The sequence below is a fragment of the Lagopus leucura genome, unplaced genomic scaffold (assembly GCF_019238085.1).
Source record: "Lagopus leucura isolate 7727_CA_CO unplaced genomic scaffold, USGS_WTPT01 Super-Scaffold_100026, whole genome shotgun sequence".
Classification (NCBI taxonomy): domain Eukaryota; kingdom Metazoa; phylum Chordata; class Aves; order Galliformes; family Phasianidae; genus Lagopus; species Lagopus leucura.
Window position 1 is genome coordinate 5,441,645 of NW_024962277.1, and position 22,313 is coordinate 5,463,957.

Sequence of the window (22,313 nt, forward strand, 5' to 3'; positions counted from 1 at the left end):
ACGCCGAGCGGCGGCGGAGCGGCGGCGGAGCGTCGGTGCAGGTGGGTGCGGCGCCCCCAGCCCTGCGCGCGGCCGTCCCGGCGCCGTGCCCAGCGCGGCCGATCAGTGGCGGCGGGTGACGCCACGCCCCGGCCGGAGGCGGCCGCGCCCGGGGCGTCCCGGGCCGCTGGGGCAGCGCGGGGCGGGGTATCCGTTGGGTAATGGAGCCCGAAAGGACGCGCGCAGCGCTGATGCTGGCGTTTGCAATGACGTGTTGCTTGAAACATCCGTCCCTCTGTGCTTGTCGTGGGCGGTTGGTGTAATAAAACATACACAGAGCCACATGTGCGAGGAAACAAAGGCAAAGCGAGCGGCGGAGGCGGTCCTCGAGGCCGTGCTGTAAGAACAGCGCTCCAGAGCTATAATTAGCGGTGTAATCCTCTTACTAGGTTTGAGAGAGCGGCAGCGCGGGCCGACCCTAACGGCGTGCCTTCAGGTCTCCGTCAGAAACACGGGAACGGCTCCGAGCGCGGTTTGCGAGGGAGCCGCGAGCGGACGGGACAGCCGCCGAATGGCGCGGGGAGACGCGGCGCGGGATTGCGGTGCTGCTGCCCCGCCTCGCACAGCGCGGGGTGCTGCGCAACGCCGCGTTCGCACCGCAGAGAACGGGAACGGCGGTGCCCGAATGCTGGCTGTGCTTGTTTGTCAGAAGAACTTGTAAACGACTTTGCTCCTGGTTTTGGATAGCTCAGTGTTTGTTGTAAATGACATAAAATCGTACCTGCTCCTTCAGTTTCTCTCCAGTGGAGCACTTCCTGGCCTGAATTTCATCCCGAGAGCCAGCAAAGCCCTCATGAGCGGCTGTGTCCCTCCTGCTCCCTGACACTCCCTGATGCTCCCTGGCCAGTTTGCTGACTTGCTCTGCTTCTTCACTCAAGCAGTCCCCACATGGCGAAGCTCGAGCATTTTGTTCCTTGCGTGTGTTTTTAAAAGGACTGCCTACCTCCCATCTCCTTCATTTCCTCACCAGTTCCTCTTTCCCACCTTATGTGCTGTTCTTGAACAGCTGAGCTTTGTTGCGTGTTTCCACCATACCTGTTCTGCTGCACGGCCTATGTTTGCTAGATGTCATGCATACATTAAGCAGTGCTTTTGGAAAGGTCAGCACAAATTAGCAAAGCCTGTGGTGGCTCTTCAGAAGTTGTATGAGGGAAGGAATTAATTTCCTAACTTTGCTGTTTTCCAACAACCCAACATTTGGTGTTTCAGAAACAGAGCTGCTAACCCAAAGCAGGCAATGACTGGATGAGGGCTTTGCCCCTGTGCTCCATGGTCAGGAAATGAGCTGTCTCACAAAGCAGAGCTGAAGTGGGTTGCTGTAGCCCAGTGGCAGCTCTCCTCTCCCTTTTCAACCTGTATTTCCTTGAAGTTGCACTTCTAATTTCAAAGCCTGTGGCTGAACAAGTGCCTGTAGCTTGTTTCCGTAGCTGGTGGTCACCTGTTGCATTGTGAGCGCACTGAATGATCTATAAGAAACACGTGATGCAATTTGTCAGTTTTAGAATGCTCTTGAACTGAAATCTTCAGTTCTGCCTTTTCCTAACATTTCACTGCATTTCTGTTGTATTCCATCTTGTCAGTTTTATCCAACAGTGGAACAAAAGAGGAAAGGAATGAATGTAGGAAGTACAGATGACAAATGAGGCCGGGGCTCCTCAGTGGGCTGTTGCTCTGGGATCTCATGAAGCATCTACACGTGTACGTGTCTCACAAGAGTAACAGTGCTGGTGTAGTTGAGGTGCTTTTATGATCAATTTACAGCGTGATGGCAAAGCCTGTAAGAAGTCTTTAATAAAATTTCATACTGTTTCTGAAAAACACAAGAATGAAAGCATTCCCTGCAGTGTTTTATGCAAGCTGAAAATGAAGCTACATTGATTTTCATTACCCAAACTATAAGAAGAGCAAAAAGCAAAAGATGAAGCTGGAGATGCTTCAAGCCAGCTAGAAATCTAAATATGCTGCTTATGCTAAATTCAAATCCACCTTAAAGAAAGATAAGCTTTAGTAAACTAGAAGGTTTTAGAACAGTTTGGTGCTCTTGTGTAGCAACGAGAACACTGCAGTCTAAATGATGGTCAGACATTTCAGTTGCATTCGGTTCACTGTGAGACAGTAACTTCACTGCCTGCCTAATCTGATGCAGTTCTACCTAAGGACATGGGACAGGTGCCTCTGCTTATCACACTGCAGAGCTGCTGCTGGGAGGCAGCCCATGTGATGCTGGGGAAATGAGCTGCTGCAGCCTGGTGACCCTGCTCTACTTACCTGAAAAGCCTGTTAATGTCTTTCAGTGGTTTTCACAGTTCAAAAGAATTTTCCAGAGGACATGGGATTCTTATTTTGTTTAAATAGGAAAATGCCAAAATGTGGAGAGAAAGATTGTTAGTTTAGTCACCACCTTCCCACCTACTCTGAGCACTCTTCCTTTGAAAATGGCAGATTATTTCAGCCTAATGGCTGACTCCCCCAAGAGTCATCCCTAGCACAAAGCCTCGTCTTAACAACAATGCAATGACAGGGCCTGTTGGAACAAACATGTTTGGCACTCATTCCTGGAACTAGCTCAGCTTTTCAGACCTCTGGGAAAACATCAGTTGTTCAGCTGAATGAGCTGCCATTCCTTCTGAAGAGTGCAAGTGCAGGAATGAGAGGCAGCAACTCACTAATACCATACGGATGCAGCAGAGCAGCAGGCTGCTGCACCAAGCGTTGAAACCATCCAAAACCAAACCTTCCTCCAGAGTCAAATAAGTGAATTGCTGTTGTATAATCAGTGTAAACTTCCCAAAAAAAGGCTATGCTTCTATTAAGAATTCCATTTAGTTAATGTTTCTTAATTGTCTGAAGCGTATTTCTGTTCTTTCATCCGCTAACAAATCTGCTCACTTCCTCCTACCAAATGCTTTACCAGATTTTAGTGCAGGTTCCCACCAAAGGCATTTAATTTGTAGGAGCTCAGCGCTGCGTTCTGCCTCTGAGGCAGTGATGTGCTTTGGTTACTGCCCAGGGTCCACCTCAGACTCCTTAAGTTCCATTTTCAATTAAGACTTTTTTGCACAGATGGCCTGATACGTGTGTATATGTATGATGTCAGCTATTTACTAAAATGATCAGCTGCAGTTGAGTTCATGCCCATGATTTCTTTTTTGTCCCTGCAATATCAGTACAAAAAAGTGTGATGTTAAGGACTACGTGGTCCTTTTTTCAAGTAGTGGCATTGTTCTTCTTTCCTTTATTACCATACAACAGTAAGGGTGACAATTTGCTACATCATTACTTCTGAAAATTACTGTAACCATTTGATGCTCTTCTGTGTGCTCCATCTCCCTCCTGACAGCAAGGCAGGTGTTTATCTGAGACAACACGTTTGGAATTAACACATGTTGGCATCAGCCTCCAGTTGTCTCCTGTAACTTGTTTAAATAAAAAACACATCCCCATCTACAGAAGCTTGCACACATACTTTTTTTTTTCCTCTAAGTAACTGGGAGGTATTAATGATGAGCAGTGAGTAAGCATTTAATTAATGCTAGCTTGTGTGTTTTTTTTTTTTTTTTAATTTGTTTTAATAAGACACGTGGGGAAGCTGTGAAAATAGATGAAATCTGTTTTCTTGTCAGATAATACTGTAGTTGATTTGGTGAAATAGAACATCAAATCTCATTTTATTTAGCTTGTTTTATTACTTTAGTCTGGCTTGTATTAATTAAATCAAGTCTGTTTTTTTTAGCAGATCACATCCTTTGCATTCAGAATAACTTCTTTTTGTTATGCTTGTGGGATGTTAATGCAGAGAATTTGCACTCAGTATATATGCTTTAATGACAGTCTTTGCTATACTGGATGAAAAATGAAAAAAATTGTTGAGGGTATAACCACAGATAGGAACAGTAGGAGATGAATCTGATTTTCTTTTCGTGGTGCTTTGAGGTTATGTATCAGTTGAACTGCAGTGATGCGGGTGCGTTCCCACAGTGAGCTTTGTAGCTGTGCTCCTTTGGCTGGCGCATGCAGACCCACGCTTCTGGGGGCATATAGCATGTGGAGGTGAACAGAATGGACAGAGCAGGGTGGTGTGAAGGGCTCTGTTCTTTGAAGAGCTTGGCGTGGCCTCTTTGCCTCAATCCCTCTGAAATCTAGGCAGACGCAGAAAGCAGTTCATGAGATGATTATCTGCATAGCCCGCAAGGCATTCCTCATACAGTCTTAAGTTAAGAAAAGATAGTTATTGGCTCCTCCCAGATTACCACCGTGAATCCAATTAACTACAGGAAACACTGCAGCAACATAATTCAGCATCTCTTCTGTAAACGGGGTGTCCCTACAGCGCATTTCTGGGGATGGTACTGCAGCCATGAAGGCGTCAGCATTCACTCACTCTTTTTGCAGGGTCACAGGTAAGATGTTAGACTGAAATTCCTGCACTTCTGTTTGAAGACTCACTTAAATTTACTACGTTTTTGACTATTTGAGGTGTAACCCCTTTACCTTGTAGAGTTCTGTTTAGATCTTTTCCACTTTCAAATTCCCTCAGTAGCACTCAGCAGCACTGAAGGTATTCCATTCTTTTGTATGTAGTCTTACATACAAAACTCTGTCACAGTACAGGATCAGGAATATCAGACTCACTCGTGTTGTTTGTAGAGCAGTTCCTTTATTCATTTTCACCCCTCTTTTGTACTTCTCAATAGTAATTACTGGTTGCCAGCCTGTGCAAGGCAGGTTAAGACAACTTCTGTTAACTGTTGCGTTAGCACTGAAAGCTGACGTGACTCAATGAGACGAATCCAGTCAGTTGATAGACCTGCCCATTTTTGGTTGCTATTCATGTAAAAAAAGCTATTAATAGCAAATAGTGAATCACCAGACCAGCACCTACATAACTTTCTAATGAATTAAATTCTTTTGTCTCTTTTGTATGTGAAAGCAGTTATAGTCCTCTAAATACAATGCATAATGATTAAATGACATTCACCATAAACTAAAACAAATGCTGAAATTTTTTTCCTAAGGGTTAAAATACCACTTACTTATGGAAGTAACAAATCAGTTCTGGCTGTGTGAAATCAGAGCAGTCCTACAACAGCTGCAGTACTGTTCTGCTGTGCAAATTATAAACCTCTGAACTGTATGAAGATGTGTTCAAATTAATACCTCGTCTTCCCTTTGTCCTGTAGTGTGTTTATTTGCCTTTTCCAATTGCTGATGTAGCTCCTAGCTAGTGCTTTTAATTTTGTTTCACCATTCATAATAATCAAAGCTCTTAACCTTGTCATTAATTATAAACAGTCCTCACGTGGTCATATTTTTGCTTCGTCTTGTTAACTGAGTGGTCTTTAATTTCTAAACATCTTAATTAGTGCAGTTTTCAGAACTTTGCGTTCAGGCAATGAAACTTCATCCCATATAATCTGATATTTAGACAGATATCCTCTTGACTTCTGTGGGACTGCTCCCAGGAGCAAAGCCATTCAAGAAGATAAGTACTTACAGAACCAGGCCATGGAGTAAATGTTACCTGAGGGCTTAGGTGCTAACCTAGTGTGGCCCCTACCTGCAGTTGCACTGACTGTGTGTTCCTTTAGCAGGTTGCCCATTTGCTTGTTCCTTGTCTGTAAATGCTATAGGGGGGAGAACAAATCACTTTAAAAGCAAGAAAATACTACAAGTGATCTCCACATTTTATGTGACAGGCATAAGCATCAGCCTTTGCCTCTCTTGTATGTAAGAATGTATTTACAATGGAAAGATTACCCAAGATTTTTCATGATAATACATGAAACCAATCTTTTCAATGTGTGGTCTGTTGTCATATTCTAGGTTACCAGATCCATACAAATCTGGGGAAATGGGTCCTCACTCTTAGTAAACAGCTCCACAGAAATGGGGGGAGGATTACTGTGTGCTGGCAGCTGCACTGCCACCACTGGAATCATTCCGGTTTGGAACGCAAACTCTCCTGTTTGAAAGCATGTTCTGAAGACAGTAACTGCATCTGTTAAACAACCATATTAATTGCTAAGGTATAGTGGGAATCTTAGCACTTTGGGGCTTGTTTTCTGCCTGCTAAAACATTAGACATTATTTCCTTCTCTCAGTCCATTCTGAAGCAAAAATTCAGCCCAGCAAATGGAAAACACTGATTTCCAGATCCTGCAATCATAGGAAATGCTCATCCTGTATGCAAGGCAGAATGACACCTCAGCCAGTTTTGGGCTGTGGTGTAAGTGCTGTGAACTTTCCTCCTTTCTGGGCAGCTGCCTGCCAGCCAGTTGCAGGCCCCCATCTCTCAGCTGTCCGATTTGCTGCATGGCTTTTTGCTGCTTAACCTTCACTAAGGGTTCTTTTATTCTAGAGGCTGCATCACCCCTTAGAAACTAAGTGGGAGCACAGACTGATCTCACCTAAGGAAGCACAGTGTGCCTGTGCAATTTCCTCTGACAGAAATCCACCTCTGATTATATGACACAGCAAGTTGGATGTGACAGCTGTCATCTGTTACCAAATGCAATAAGTGAATTGGCAACAAAATCTGAGACATCCTTTCTGCTAGGATCTGGTTTGCACAGAAGTGGGGAAAAGCCCTCCAAGGTACGCAGAGAAACACCAAAGCAAGTACAGAATGCATGCCTTGAAGGGCACTGCTGGAATATCCCCTTAGTGCTTGGTGTCTGGCTCCAACAGACCCGTTTCCCTGGGCACTGTGGTTCTGACATTTGTTTCAGTCAGCCAGCACTGCAGATGTTATTTTTACTCCCATTTCTTTACCTGTCTTGTTTGTGCAAGCTTAACGACATTGCTTCCCATGGTAAAGAGATGGAACATCAATCACCTAAGACACTGTTCCATTTCTTAAGTTGTGATACCAGGATTAAAAGAGCAGCCTCTTTGCTGTCATGGCAATAGAAAAGCATGGCACAGAGCAGATCTGATTAAGGTGGTATCATGATTGCCACGATGCACGTGACTCAGCTCCCTCGGAGAGCTCATAAAGAACATGACCTGGAATAACATCTGAGGCTTGATTTTCTCTAGCGTCCATCAGGTGCTAACAGATGAACAAAATGCTGAAGAGGACCTTTTAAAACTAAGAATATGCAGTACATTGGAAAAGCAGTTGTTGTTCCTTTGACCCAAATGCTATTCCAGCTCTCAACACTCTTTTTATCAGTGCAGGAATGTAATGCACCTCTGCAGTAACAGCAACACCAAATTAGTCCTTACTATCTCAAAACACAGCCTTTACCCCTTGGTCTCGAGTGGTGTGACTGCTGGTGCTCCCACTGCCTGTGTGATGAGACCTGACATATTGAAATGCTGCCTGGAGAAGCTATCAAGATTTTTTGAGAGAAGTTTCTGAGAAATAGAAACCCTTTTTTTTTTTTCTTTTTTTTTTTTTTTTTTTTGGCAGTTCAATTGTATTAACCCTAAATGGAACTTCTGGGGATAAATTAGTGATTTCTTGAGCTGCAGTTTCCTCTGACTGAAAATCATCCCTAACTGATTTCAAAAGCCACTGGAAAAAAAACACAGGGATACTAGAGCTTCTCAGAATGCAAGTACAAGCATGTATTCCTGCCTGTTTATTATGGGATGGACTTGTAAAGTGCAGTCAGATGGTCAAGCAGCTGAGTAGAAAATGTGCATCTCTATTCTACATTAAGACTCATCTTAATGAACATTCTTCAGAATATACATATTTACATAAGGAATGTCTTGCTTAGCATCAATGAACTTTCAAAAGACCCCTTGGCTTTCACAGAAAAATGCAATTCTCATCTCTTTGAGGCCACTGATGCAGCAGATATTGATGGATTACTTTGTGTACGTGTATGGTGTTCCCACCATAAGCTGGGACCGTAAGTAAGGGACAGAGCTGTACTCAGTGACACTGATGTGGAATAAAGTCCATAAACACATATAGAAGAATAGTTTCAATATAAGTATGTGTTAGATAATATAATATCTATACATTAAATTTCATGTGAATTGATCCAATTATTTACCTAAAGCAATTACTCAGAATTATAGTTAATATATTATATAGTTAATATTCATGCAGAATGAATGACAAGCAGTTAATACCTCAACACAGCACTGGACTGTTTACCACGTAATAATCCTCATTATTATGATTGCAGTAAACCTGTCTCTTAGAACACTGTGGCACTGAATCTTAGTGTTATTTTCGCAGAATCTGGGACTGAAGGTTTATTTAGAAGAGTTTCAATAGTTATAGCATGGACATGCTTTTTTTAGTACTATATTTGCAACTATTTTACTATTGAGGTATGAGAAGTAAGGATGTGCACTCAGGAGCCATGAAGTTGTTTTACTTAAACATCACAGTGACTGATTAATAAGTTCACACTGACAGCTTTCCTTGTATTATCTGTTTTTCAAATACAATCTCTTCAGCTTGCTTTGTATTATAGGAAAACATGCTTTCTGCTTAGACAGTCTTGTGTTCTGTTTTCTAATTAGAGGAGAATCTTCATATATGTGATTTCAAACTTGCCAGCTTACTAAAACAGAATGGAGGAAAGAGAGCAGAGAAGGCACGTACCTTACACAGTCTGCTTGGACTAAAATTATGAATGGTATGATCTGGAAATAGTGCTATCATCATTGGTTTTGCTGGAACGGCCCCTTGGAAGCTTCCAGTGCAGGATTTATAGTTGTGTGTTTACTTTTAAGAATTTGAGAAAATTGATTTGGCTGTAAAGGTTTCTAGGTGAGTGGCTCCTGTGCATATAGAACACAACTGTAAGGTACACCATCAGCCAGACTCTGGAGCTGGAAATACACAGGTGACTTCTTATTGCTAGGACAGATAGCAGAACTGGTGAATTTTAAGATTGCACACCAAAAAGAAAGTAATGGTCTGTGCCTGAATGCCCAGATCTTAACCCTTGGATGACTTTGTAACCAGGTGCCAGGTACTGAGCTTTAATTCAGCTTTATTTTGCATTTTCGAGCTTGCAGAGTGACAGCAAACATATTACTGTTTCCACAGGTACTGCAATGGCTGCAGGAGTTTTGCTGCAAAATGAACTACCATACTCTTCATTGCTAGAGAGCAGTGTGTATCTTGCAAATATGAGTTCAGGTAATGATTTTATCATCCACTGATTTTATCAACCACTTATGCTATTCATATAAACAGCTTAAAAAGTTCTGAAAAGAAGCAATTTTCCATAGGGGAAAAATGGACATTATTCCCAAATTTTAAGCATAAAATGTCTATAGCAAAAGCAAACTGTGTGACTTCTTATTGCCACGATGTGTTAAGATGTTGAACTTTTCAGTAACTTTCAGTTTGCCAAGTCTCTTGCTTAGAGAAATGGTTCCATGTTCAGAAGCTGCCCAGTTCTCTGAAGGCACAAAAAACCTTCAACAAAAAAACCCTCTCCAATATTGAAAGTTTCTGGGTGAGTACTTGCAAATCATGCTAGACTCAGTGGAAAAATAATGGTATGCAGCATTTTCACTTGCTCATCTCTGGCTCCATTATCACTTGATATATACAGGAGAAAAAATTCTGGGAAGAAAAAGAGTTAAGAATGAAATGTGAGAAAGAATGTAATTAACTCAGAAGCATTTTTTGTTTGTTTGTTGGCTGGACATAGGCAGCACTTGAAGAACCTTCTTCATCTCCTTCCCTTCTCTTCAACCTGACACCCAGAATAAAAGCATACTTAAGTATTTCCCAATCTTCTTATATCGGCTTCATTAGGACAGTCAGATCTTTGAGCCTTAACATTCTCCTTTTCACATACGACATCACCACAGATGTGTCCAGATGCCTGGTTTCTACAGAAGTCCTTACTGTGTCTTAACAGTGGGGCTGCAGTATTCAATATTCAGTCACTCAGTCCCTGTTCAGTACCTGGAAGAAACAGCAGATTTTTGCCTCATGATTTTGTATAAAAAAAGAGCTTTCTCATACACAATTCCTCTTTAAGGGTTACTGTTTCCATAACACAAAAGGAAAAATCAGACTGAATGAAGTATACAACCTAGGGAAAACACAGTGGGATTCTGTTAATTGACCAAAGCTATGGTGAGTTTTCTTCATCTCTCTGCTCTCTCCCCTTTAACACTCAGACAATTCGATGACTTTAAAAAAAACCAAACACATCCACATTTCTGTAAATCCGTTCTCCACGTAAGTTGCTTGAGAATGTTGTGCTTTTGAGAGCGCAGTAATCTTCCTGGCCAGCTCATTCTCTTACTTAGCACGCTGGCAGCAAAGTGGGAGGCAATTTGCCACCTAATATCTACCTTCAAAAGCCTAAAGCACTCAACTGATGCATCTTCTCCTCCCCATAATCTGCTTTATCTCACTCTGTAGGGCTAACAGCTCTGGTTAATAAAAGAGCTGTGCCCTGAAAAAAAATAAGCCTTTTGTTTTGAGTAACAAATTGTGTTTGTTAGAAGATATGAATGGTCCAGAGTGAACAGTCTACAATTCATCGTGTAATGAGCCATTTCAGTAGCAGCACACTAATCCCAATTATTACAGAGCTAATGATGCATTTTGCAGCAGCTCAGCGGAGGGAGAGAGGTGGTTGTGGAATGTAAAACCAGGAGTTGGGGGCGTATAATGTACTTACAGATTCCTCAGGAAGCAGAGCCTCCAAATACATTTTGATTGTTCTCTTGAATATATTATTTTGTGCCTAACTGAGTTCTGAATGTATGTTATTTACAACTAACTAAAATACTCACATTGTTTATGGAAAAATGTTTTGGTTGTTCCCAGTCCATTTTCAAAATTATCTACTTGAAATGCAACTATTTTCATCAGCAGCGGAACACTTTGTCCCAAACAGAATCAATTCATATAGAATGTCACTGCCACGGGGCTGGCTGGCAGCAGAGCCCTCATTGTTTGTCACTATGGAGACAGCTCAGCCCATGCTGACTAGCTGCTCCAGCAGACGGAGGGATGCGCATCTCGCTGCAACTTCAGTGCTGAGCAACTTGGCTTTCAGACCCGTGCTTGCTCGGCAGCCGCGCTGTGCTGTCACTGGTGCTGGTCATCATGCAGGGCTCACCGCGGCGGCGCTCAGCAGTGAGTATTTTTAGCAACTTTTTCCAGGGTCGGAGGCATTCTTCCTCCGATCCGCTTCTTCGCATCATCCAGAGGCGCCGGAGCTCAGTTGTTGAGGTTCTCTCATCATCGACGCACCGGGTGATGGTGGCAATATCGTCGCTGAGCCCCGAGGAGATGGATGCAACTTTTCCTGAGAAAAAAAGTAAAGTAGTTCTCCTTAAGACTGTTGGCAGTTCTGTTGTTGTTGTTGGCTCTGTTAATAAATACATACACTTCTGTTCTGTTGACCGTACTTTATATTTACATGCATAAAATAGTGTTTTTTTTCCTGTGTTTTATGTTTTGTTCATTGATTCCTTATCTGAGGATTAATGCATGCTTTTCACTGTAACATAAAATAGAAGGACACCTTCATGCACCTGCCACACCACACGGATGTGGCTCTTTCTGATTTCAGGTGTCTGTCAGTTGTTGCCCTGCATGGGGTGTTGCACGCCGATAGCTTCATCAGGAAAAGAACACATCTGCTGTGACAAACACCAGCTTTAGTAATGCAAGCGTTTTGTTTTTTTCTCAGAATCCTTAGAGTCTGCCTTGAAAAATGAGTTGTAAACATATACTGTACATTTATGCTCTTCGTAACTTTATCATTTAAGGTTGAACAAATACTTGTATGGTGGAGATGAATTCACGAGGCACTTATTGAAGGGGTTTTTGCCTCTGTTATAGGAAGTTCAAGGCGGCCGACGGCAAAATACACAAAAGTGGGGGAGCGCCTTCGCCACGTCATCCCTGGGCACATGCAGTGCTCGATGGCATGCGGTGGCCGTGCGTGCAAGTATGAGAATCCGGCTCGATGGAGTGACCAGGAGCAAGCTATTAAAGGGCTCTACTCTTCTTGGTAGTATGCAGCATTTACTGTCACTAAATGTAACTGCAGCCTTTATACGTATTAAAAGTCAAAGTAAACTGACATGAATTCTAATAAAAATATCCTGCACTACAGACAGTTTTCACTGAGATTTAAAATGCAAAGGAGTCAGAATGTGTTCATAATGGAATTTCAAGTGTGGTAAAAACATTTATTGAAGATGAAATATGTTTGAAGAAAGCATATTCATATTCGGCATTACTGATGTGAAGCACACCTTCACATTCTTACTGATCTAACAGTGAATGCTGCACGGAAGCATAACAGCTTTAAAGGGCCAAACAGGGAGCAGCTCACATTTCTATTCAAAGGAATGTTTTACTATGTTAATTGGACGGGCATTCGAACAATTCCAGTAAAGGTTTTTTGATGTGTGATATCTGTCTCCACTTAACAGGATTCATCACTAACACTGTGTGATGAGAGTTTTTTGAAAAAGAATTTCTAGTACATTAGCAGCACATCTGTCATAATGAAAATAACACAGCAGCCTTATCTTGGCAAATTAATTCCCAGGAATTAACATAATTATTCTCCTTATTAATGTAAAAATAGTAAATATTATTTTTTAATTCCTCAGGATAACAGATAACATACTGGCTATGGCTCGACCCTCAACAGAATTAATTGAAAAGTACAACATCATTGAACAGTTTGAAAGGTAAGAAAATTTACCCATTATTTATTGTACATATTACTAATAGAATTCCCAGTCTGTTTTCTCTTTGAGCCTATATTTGGATTTTGGTAAAGGTCCATATTCTCCACTAGGAATAAGCACGTATTTCATCTCTTCTTTTCTTAGATGTGGCATAAAAACCATAATTAACCTGCAGCGTCCTGGGGAGCACGCGAGCTGTGGGAATCCGCTGGAGCAAGAAAGTGGCTTCACCTACCTTCCTGAGGCGTTCATGGAGGCTGGCAGTACGTGCACTCCTGCTGCTGGGCCTCATTCATTATTCATTTCAGCTCCAGATATTTTTACTTGAATTTGCATGTCTTAAATAGCTATGTAAGAAATGTTGCACAAGTTAGGGTGTAAGAATCAAAGCCAGGCTGGATGTGGCTCTGGGCAGCCTGGTCTGGTGGTTGGCGAACCTGCCCATGGCAGAGGGGTTGAAACTAGATGATCATTGAGGTCCTTTTCAACCCAGGCCATTCTACGATAAAGCTGGGCAAATATAATCCATGGTGAATAACACATTATCCACTTAGAAGAAAGAAGGGACAACAGCTGGTTAACTTTCTTCTCAGTTCCCAAATATCTAGCCATTTGTAATGACAGCATTTTTTGTGTTTTCATGTGATAACATGCGTAAATGCGCCTCTGTATAAGAAAAAGCTTTTGACTGAAGCAGTGCTTTAATTTCTAAAAGGGAAAAATGATGCTTTACTTCTAGATAGCTCAGTAATTTTTGTATGAATCATTCAGTTTTGTTAAATTTTTTGCATTGCAGCTGAACTCGAGTTTGACAGTCCAGTGCTAGCTTCATGCATTTATCAAATTGCAATAGCAAGAGTACTCTGAAATAGGAAAATAATCTCTTGTAAGCAGTATGTAGTCAGATTCCCCCAAGAATCTTTATACAATTTTCTTACTATAATTTACTATTAGTCATCTCTCCTCTGCATATAGTACCGAAAACTTCACTTTCAGTAAAGCAAATAACTCATTCTCTTTTTGTTTTAGTTTACTTTTATAATTTTGGATGGAAGGATTATGGAGTGGCATCTCTTACTACTATACTTGATATGGTAAAAGTCATGGCTTTTGCGCTGCAGGAAGGCAGAGTGGCTGTTCACTGTCATGCGGGACTTGGACGGACAGGTATGTTGTTCTGCTGCACGATACCAGAACTGCCTTTCTGAATATGCAAAGCACCCTCTGTTCATAAATTATTAATAATTTAAATTCACTGCAAGATCTCTAAAGTCTTTACAGCTCTTTATAGATCTTTATAAGATCTATAAAGTAATTAAAATATTAAACAAATCTGTGAAAACCATCTGTCATTAGCTGGAAGAGATCAGTTTTAGTATGTAAAAACAGCAACCTGCAAGGTTAGATTTTTTTTATTTAATTTCAGTGCAGTAATTCCCTGCTGCATTCAATGGGACAGTTTCCTTTTGGTGGGAAAAAAAGTCACCCAAAATTTCATTTACTCCTCGCTTTTTCAAGACCTATTTGCATAAGTTCTTCCCATAGAAGCCTCTACTGCTCTCACTGAAAGCGTAGTGAGAATGGATTTACTGTCTTGTGGTCCAACAAAAGCAACTAACCCCACAGCATCATATAATAGTGGACACAAAGCTTGTGTCTTCACCTATATTCATTTTCATCCCATAGTTCTTCTGAATAATTGTTTTTGTTTGAAAATTCTTGAACCAATGCTTGTGTTTCTGTGTTTCAGGTGTTCTAGTAGCTTGCTACTTAGTTTTTGCAACAAGAATGACTGCTGATCAAGCCATTCTTTTTGTCAGAGCAAAAAGGCCTAATTCTATTCAGACTAGAGGGCAGTTACTGTGCATCAGAGAATTCACTCAGTTTTTGATTCCTCTCAGAAACGTATTTGCTTGCTGTGAGCCCAAGGCACACAGGGTGACGCTGTCCCAGTACCTGACCCGCCAGAGACACCTGCTCCATGGTTACGAGAGCAGGCACCTCAAACACGTGCCAAAACTCATTCACCTAGTGTGCAAGCTGCTCCTAGACTTGGCTGAAAACAGACAAGTGGTAGAGGCAGAACTCTTAAACATAGCAGATCTCTCAGCTGAAATTGAAAAGACTGTCTCCCAGCTGGTGTCGACACGGCTGGATGGAGACCTTGCCAGGCAGGACAGTGACACGTCGGACTCCTCGCACACCCACTCGGCCACTTGTGACACGCAGGATTCTCTTTTCTCCCTTGCGCATGAATGTGATCCTCTTTGGAAAAGGAGGAACGTCGAATGCCTTCAGCCTCTGTCTCATGTGAGGAGGCGTCTAAGCTACAGTGACTCAGACCTAAGGAGAACTGAGTTCCTCTTAGAGCAAGGAGAAACGGCATGGACGGTACCTGCTCAGATATTACTGTGCAACAAACTTAAGCAGAACAGTGGTGAGGAGAGTTCTGCCACAGACGAACTGGATTTGAACAAAGAAGCGTTAGTGCGTAACACATGTACAATTTGGAGTCAGACTAAGTTTAATTTGGATGGGCAAAAAGATGGATCTTCACTTTATCAGAGAAGGAACTCTACCAAAGAAGTACAACGCAGCAGAACTTTTTCTTCAGGTCTAGCATCTCTCCACTATACCAGGGAGCCTGGAACACCAAGGCATAATTTCACCAATGAGGTTGGCCATAGAAAAGAATGTGAGACTCGTATGTACAGCAGAAGAGTCTACGTCTCAGAGGACTCTGATTCTTCTTCTTCTTCTAAAGTGAACTTTTCCATTGGATGTGAAAGCCAAGGTAGCAAAGATCTGTCAGAGGCAATTCCACACATTGTTCTGCAGTCAGAATTAAGTTTGGAAGCTCGAAGAATTTTGGCAGCAAAAGCACTTGCAAATATAAATGAATTTCTGGAAGAGGATGAAGTGAAGCAGAAGGTAGAAATGTGGCAGGTAATTTTTAATTTCATTCAGTGTTATGTATTCTGAATATTCCACTGCATTTAATTCTTAAATGGCAAAAATGCCACCATGTGCTTTGAAATGGCACACTGGGACACAGATTTATGCTCTGGTTAAGAAAATAATTGTATTTGTCAGTTAGGAGTCAAATCTTTCAATAATATGCGAAATGAACCTACAAATTTCAGTACCCAACAGGAAGTTAGAACATTTTTTCAGGTTGTGTTCATCCATTTCACTAACTAATGAAAATTGGTGCTGTTACCTCTGGTTTAACTTAGCTCCTATAGCATAAAAGTGCTACTGATTTTAAGTTAGAGTTATGTTGTTTTTAATCTGTGCTTCCTCTGAACTAATCAGAGGATTCTGCCTATAATTCAGTAGAAACTTAACTGCTATTCTCAAAACCAAATCCTCCCAGCAGGAAGTAGGAATCCAAAGCTGTGTTATATATTCTGAGAGATAACAGGGAGATTCTGAGCTGCACTATTTACATCATCTTTCTGTGTTAAAGAATCATTTGCATTACTGCTGATTAACATTGACATCATGGAAAAAAAAAAAAAGTTCCTTTTTTGTAACCATTAAGTCTTCTTTTCATATTGGAATGTAAGCAGCCTAATACTGTTGCAGTTGAAAGGAATATTAGCAAAAGTAAACAGATGATGCATTTGTAGTTTCTTTTTTCTTTCCTCTCCTATTTTTTTTTTTTAAAGAAAGAACTGAATTCTCGAGATGGAGCTTGGGATAAAATCTCTACTGAGAGAGATCCTTTCATCCTCTGTAGCTTGATGTGGTCCTGGATAGAGCAACTGAAAGAGCCTATTATATCCAAAGATGATATTGACATGTTGGCAAAAAATTCCATAGAATCACAAGATGCACTTAACTTACTGAAAAAGGTAGATGTTTTATATGTCAATGCATTGTTTGAGCATGTTTTGTTACTCTATTCATTTGTGACCTTTAAACATGGAAATTAAACATTCAAAAGGCACCTTCAATCTCTTTTAAAATTCAAAATGGGGATATGCCTGATCACCCAGAAATTTCCAGAGCAGTTTGAGACACACTAGAGAAGATTTTCTTCCATTGTGACTGTCACAATTATATAGAAAAGCTCTTTAGGCTTGTGAAAATTCCCTCCTCACCTCCTACACCTGAAGGTTTCAATACAGGAGGGCACAGTCTGGTATTTAAACAGCAATAAACAAAAATGGAAAGTTAATTGTTTTTCATGAAAAGATTTCTTCTAATGAGCTGCTGTTCCTTTTATCCACCAGGAGCAGTGTCAGACTATCCTTTGTATTTTACACTGTGTGGTGAACTTGCAAACGCTACCAGCTGATGTGGAGGAGGCCTTACTTGTTCGTGCTGTTAAAGCTTTCACTAAGGCAAGTAACTGTCCAAGGCATGGTATTTGTTTGTTTAAATCATGAACCAGCAGGGCAGTAAAAGTGACAGCAGTCCCTTCACACTTGTTGTACTCGTGCTGCCTCCATTCAGAATTTGTGGTTACCATCCTACATAAAAGATAGGGAATATTCTCAACAAACCCCATTCTGTCACTGGAGCCATAGTCCTTTCGTCTCCTTTTTCTGTCTCTGGATCACTTCCAATTCATGGACTTCTTCATATTAGGGAAAAGATGATTTTTAAGTGATGGGAATAAAAAGGCTCTGAGAGTAGCCTACCAAAGGCTTTGGTGGACTGTATTACTTGGACTCTTCCCATCAGATTAAATTGCTTTCTAAATTACATCGTAGTTCAGCAGGTGGAAGTATTTAAAAAGAAAGTTCATCATTTTGCTTCCTAATCTCTTGTAAATCTACAGACATGCCAGCTGTTAAAATAATCATAGCATTTCTTCATTGCTTTAATGTTTAGACAAAACTATTTACCATGAAGTACTCCATAATGAAAGCACTCCGTGTTTGTATTTGTTTTTTTTTTTTTTTTTAAATAAACCTGAAAACTGCTTTATTTTTTAAATGTTGCTCATCTCTGCATTTTGCCATGTGACGCCTATGTAACAACTGCATTTCAATTTCTGCCTTTTATTAGACAAGCTTTGATTCTGAAGATGGACCATACATTTACAATACCCTGAAAAAAGTATTTAAGCAAACACTGGAAGAAAAAAGAAAAAAGCTGAAGGAAGGAACAGAGAATCCCTCTTGATTTCTGCACGGTGATGCTGAAGGATTAGATGACTCTACCAAATTATTTTGCATTTTCCAGCTACTATAATTTGTGCTATTTTGCATGATTTACCTAATGTTAGGTGGCAGCCATTCTTAACAAAACATTTTATTTTTTTAGAGGGAGTTTCATTGTGAACTGTTCTATCTACATGGTTCTAAGGAACAGCTCCTGTTTGACTGTACTGCAGCTTTTTGATTTCCAGTACTATTTTATTTCACGAAATGTTCACTTGTTTTGAGCTGTATTTATTATTTAGAAACCTCTGTAATGGGCAAGCTATGCTTTGTACAAGTTACACAGTTGCCATAAGTCCAGTGCCATGGTACAAAAGGTTTGAATGGACTGAGTTAAAGTTTGTGTATTCAGTATGTTTACATTAATGTTACTTGATTTTTCTTTGAGGACAATAAATACTGACTGAAATAACTCTCCTTTTAGAAAATTTAAAGAAAGAGAAATAATTAACAGATCTTGAGGTCTGCTGTTAACAGCAGATGAAATAATTGCCACCAGTGCATTCCTCAAAGGTGCTCCACTAGAGAAACACATTAAATTCTTCAAGTTACAAAGGTCTTAATTTAGAAACTTTTGTCAAAAAAAAGGGCTTCTAATTTTTTCCTTAGTGGAAAATGAGTTTTTTCTTCTTAAATGCTTTGAATAAATTATTTTTTATTAAACTTTCATAGATTTTAAGTGAAAAAAAATATTTAATCATCAGACTTCTGGCCATATTTACGTTCAGCAAAAACTTACATAAATGTCGTAAAATAACACTCAAAAATAATCAGTGAAGATCTTATGATCTCCAATGCACTTTATAGAGCTATTTTCATCTAATAAGACAGAAAACAACTGGGATATCATCATATCTGCAGTTTTTGATTACAGCCTTAGGATTCAGGCTGGATTATCAGGATGCCAGATTAACAGTTCACCCATTTTGATATATATGTAGCTAGACAAGAATTTGTCATTTCAAAAATATTTTTATTTGGCACTGCAAATGACTATTTGGAGTTAAAAGCAGACCAGTTTCATATGTGCATAAATTACAAATACTTTAACTTTCAGATGATTATATATCAAATTCAGAGAAAGTTCTTTGGTAGAACCATCCTGAAGTGTGGTAGAACCACGCTTGAAGGTAAAACACCAGATATGAAATCACATGCATGAAAGCAACTTTGTAGGAGTGCGACATGGTATGCAGCTTAGCTTTAGCCAGCATGCTTAGCAGTGCCATTTTGGAATACTAAGATACATTTGCAGGTGTCGTAATTTCCCAGGGAATTACTTCTGCTTATGAAAGCTGAGCAGTTCCAAATAGGTAACACCAATTCCTGGCATGATACACAGTGTAGAGACCAGTATGGAATTGTTCAAATTGGGGTAATTAACAAGGACTGCATGTCATTAAACCTAGCTAGAATAATCTGTTGCGAGTTAATGGCAGGTGTTTGCACTTGAAAAATTACTTACAGGCTGTCCATGCAGATGGATACTGTAGAACTGGGTGCTTTTTTATGTACTGGTTTTTTTTTGTTTGTTTGTTTCAATGACAAATGTGGTTGCAATTACCAGCAAGTGAACCACACCTGACTGAATCCATCATGGGGAAAAGAAACCAAAAATAGCCCATCTAAATGAATAATCAAGCCCACAGACTTCAGCAGCATCCTATTAAGTCATTTCTTACCTGAGTGATGTATTTATTTTCCACATCATCTTCTCGTGTTCTTAACCTGACTCAAATTTGTGTGACAGCCTTGCAGCTGCGGGCTACGTGTGGGCAGATTTCTCTTCATGCTTACCAGGAGCACTGCAGGGGCATGCTGACAATCTGTTACCTAAACACACTGCAGCAAAACAGTCATGAGCTAGTGGCAGGATGGGATAGGAGGACCCCATTTCCTGACCAGGAGGTTACCTCAGTATCAGCAGCAGCAGTGATACTCCCTGCAATAGCTACTGCAAGAGACTGCATAAAACAGTTGGGGTTCTGCACTTCTGACAAGACTCAGTAAGGCTTGTCAGCCAACAAATGCCAGGAGAAATCCCTCCACTGGTGCAGCACTGCCATCTCCATAACATCAGGACTCTTCCTCTTGATCTTCTCCCGCTTCAAGTCCACCAGCCAGCTCTCTCCTAACTTGTAGCAAGTTACAGTGACTAACAAAATGTCGCCAGAGGAGTCCTGAATAGAAAAACATGCAAATAATGCCCCCTGTGCTCTTCTCACTCCCTATCCATCAGCAAACTCAGTCAGTTGCTTTTACCTATGGGTTTCCATACACAGATGTAACTTTTTTTTTTTTTTTTAAATAAGATGGAAATATTTAAAAGAAAAAAAAAATTTGTGAAATTTATACTACATCTTGGTCAAAACAACCAATAGTCTGAAAAATAGTAGGATCTTCCCTTCATTTTGACGCACGGATGAAAAAGAACCTTTAACTAGTAAACAAGTACCTCTTGCCACTTCTTTTCCTTGGCTCCAGTTGTCTGCTGAGAACAGCATGCTCTGAGTCAAACACTTCAGTACTTCTTTCTCCACCTGCACAGAAACAATGAGTTGAGATTTTCCTGTGGCTCTTGGATAAAAATCTAATTATTCTAGGTCTGGATCTGTCAGCATATCAATTGTGCACAGCTGCTAATAAAGACTTCTCCTACAGGATTCTATGTATTTTGAAGTGTAAATAATTCACACACACATCTAGCTACTTTATAAAGCATTTTGAGAAGGGAAAGTGATCTTAATTCTCCGATCGCCAGTGTCTTCAGGGTGCAATATTCGCTTCATTCTTTGGCTTTAGGGTTGCTGGAAGATCAATAAAAGCCCATCAAGAAAGAATAAATTTAGATTTATTGTTGTTCCAGCTTCTCGCTCTCCTGCAGCAGAATGCAGAGCAGAAGAAAAGCAATGGGCAGTGACAGACAGCAGCTCCTTCAGGAACATAGTGCATAGCACAGTCTCACTATAGAAACAAGTAGAGGTTAAAATGAAGAATTCCCTTCATTTCAGTGACACGGTGTCAGAGGTACAGTGGCACTCCCTGCCCACTTCGCACATCTGTTTTCCACAGAGGACTGTGCAGCCGATTTGTTTTGGAGTTACAACATATGACAGAGTAGCAGATTAACAAATATTTGATAGGGCATGTTTTGATCAGCGTCACCTAGCTTTTTGTCATGTTACCACATTTACTCTCAAGAATAAGCTGAGGCCAGTTAGCATAAAATGCCTGCATAACCACCACAGCCACAGTGAGGATGGAGCCTGGATCCTGTCCCCATGGCCTAAGCAGACAGAATTCTTCCTTGAATCCTGATTGCATTGCAGCCCCACTTGACACCAAACAAAGGGCTCTACCAACAGAAAACAAACTTTATGTCAAGATACTTATTTAGAGCACAGAAAAATTTAAAGAAAATATCCTTCACAATAACTTAAAGCGCAAAAAAAAAAAAAAAAAAAAGCAAAAAAGAAGGCAAAAAAAGAAAGCATTCAGTATTGGCACTGTGACTGAGCACTGTAAGTGCTGAAAATAACACTGTGCTTCCCACACAAGGTTTCCACGCACCTCCATTGATACTTCCCCTCACATGCCTATTCTTACACCTGCACATCCTGTCTGTTCCAGAGCACACCTCAGAGCACCTGCTGCCAGGCTGCACCACCTGATGTGAGCTGTGGGACACAGATTATGGAAAAAGGAGGACTCAAGATGAGAGCAGCAGCAGGCTGCTGTTGGGAAATGGGGATTACAAATTGTCTTCTACATTTTCCAGTGACTAGACAATCCTGATTAGCCTGCAATCAGACTGAACACTCAAGCAGGCATTTTGTCTTCAGTGGCTGGAGTAGTGCCTCACCACGTATTCCTTTCACTTTCTTTGGGAAAGGTCTTGAATCAGAAAGACTGAGGAAAAGTAGCTCTCCTGAACTAAGGGGATGAGGCCTGCTGGCTGCACTGAACACAGAAACCTTTCATATATTTCAGTATGTGGCAGTAGGTCCCCAGAAACTTGTTATGGAATGTTCTTCAGACAGATGCCATTTTTACCTTCAATGTCATGAGTGATCCTGTTCCCTAAAAAAATGTTTTAAAGCAGTTAGTGAGAATGTAAAAAACACTGCTAGCAAGGTGGGGGCTGACTTTCTGGAGAAGCTTTCAGCACAAGGCAATGATAATGTGAATTCAAATGACTGAACAAAAGCAAAAGATGATTCCAAAAGGGAAAAAAAAAAAAAAAAAAAAAAAGCAGGTAATAAAATAATAATTTACCACCTCAAGGAATTTGTCTTGCATTGAGATGTAAAACTCTTCTAATCAGAGCTATAGATGCTGAGCGACTTCAACATCTGAGTGTTGAACACCCAAGGAAGTACCTAAGTGAAGCCCAAGGTGTTCCAACAAAAGGGAACATTCTGGTGAAATACAGCGATTTGCACAGGG

The 22,313-nt window shown here is 40.8% G+C and overlaps 1 protein-coding gene across 7 annotated transcripts; it reads left to right on the forward strand.

Annotated features, from left to right (window-relative positions):
- The first annotated feature begins 4 nt into the window (after positions 1–4).
- On the forward strand, positions 5–20,530 carry PTPDC1 (protein tyrosine phosphatase domain containing 1). Of its 7 annotated transcripts, none has more exons than XM_042880309.1 (10): positions 5–41; positions 9,059–9,151; positions 11,831–12,002; positions 12,613–12,693; positions 12,838–12,956; positions 13,723–13,860; positions 14,444–15,639; positions 16,365–16,550; positions 16,932–17,042; positions 17,713–20,530. In XM_042880309.1, exons 2-10 carry the CDS (start codon positions 9,067–9,069, stop codon positions 17,827–17,829), a joined length of 2,205 nt encoding a protein of 734 aa, XP_042736243.1. In that variant the 5' UTR covers positions 5–41; positions 9,059–9,066; the 3' UTR covers positions 17,830–20,530. The 7 variants fall into 7 exon arrangements, with proteins under 7 accessions (XP_042736243.1, XP_042736239.1, XP_042736241.1 ...); XM_042880311.1 differs by lacking the exon at positions 5–41 and adding an exon at positions 11,192–11,303 and having other exon boundaries at positions 9,091–9,151; XM_042880308.1 differs by lacking the exons at positions 5–41; positions 9,059–9,151 and adding exons at positions 10,997–11,119; positions 11,192–11,303.
- Positions 20,531–22,313: the final 1,783 nt, after the last annotated feature.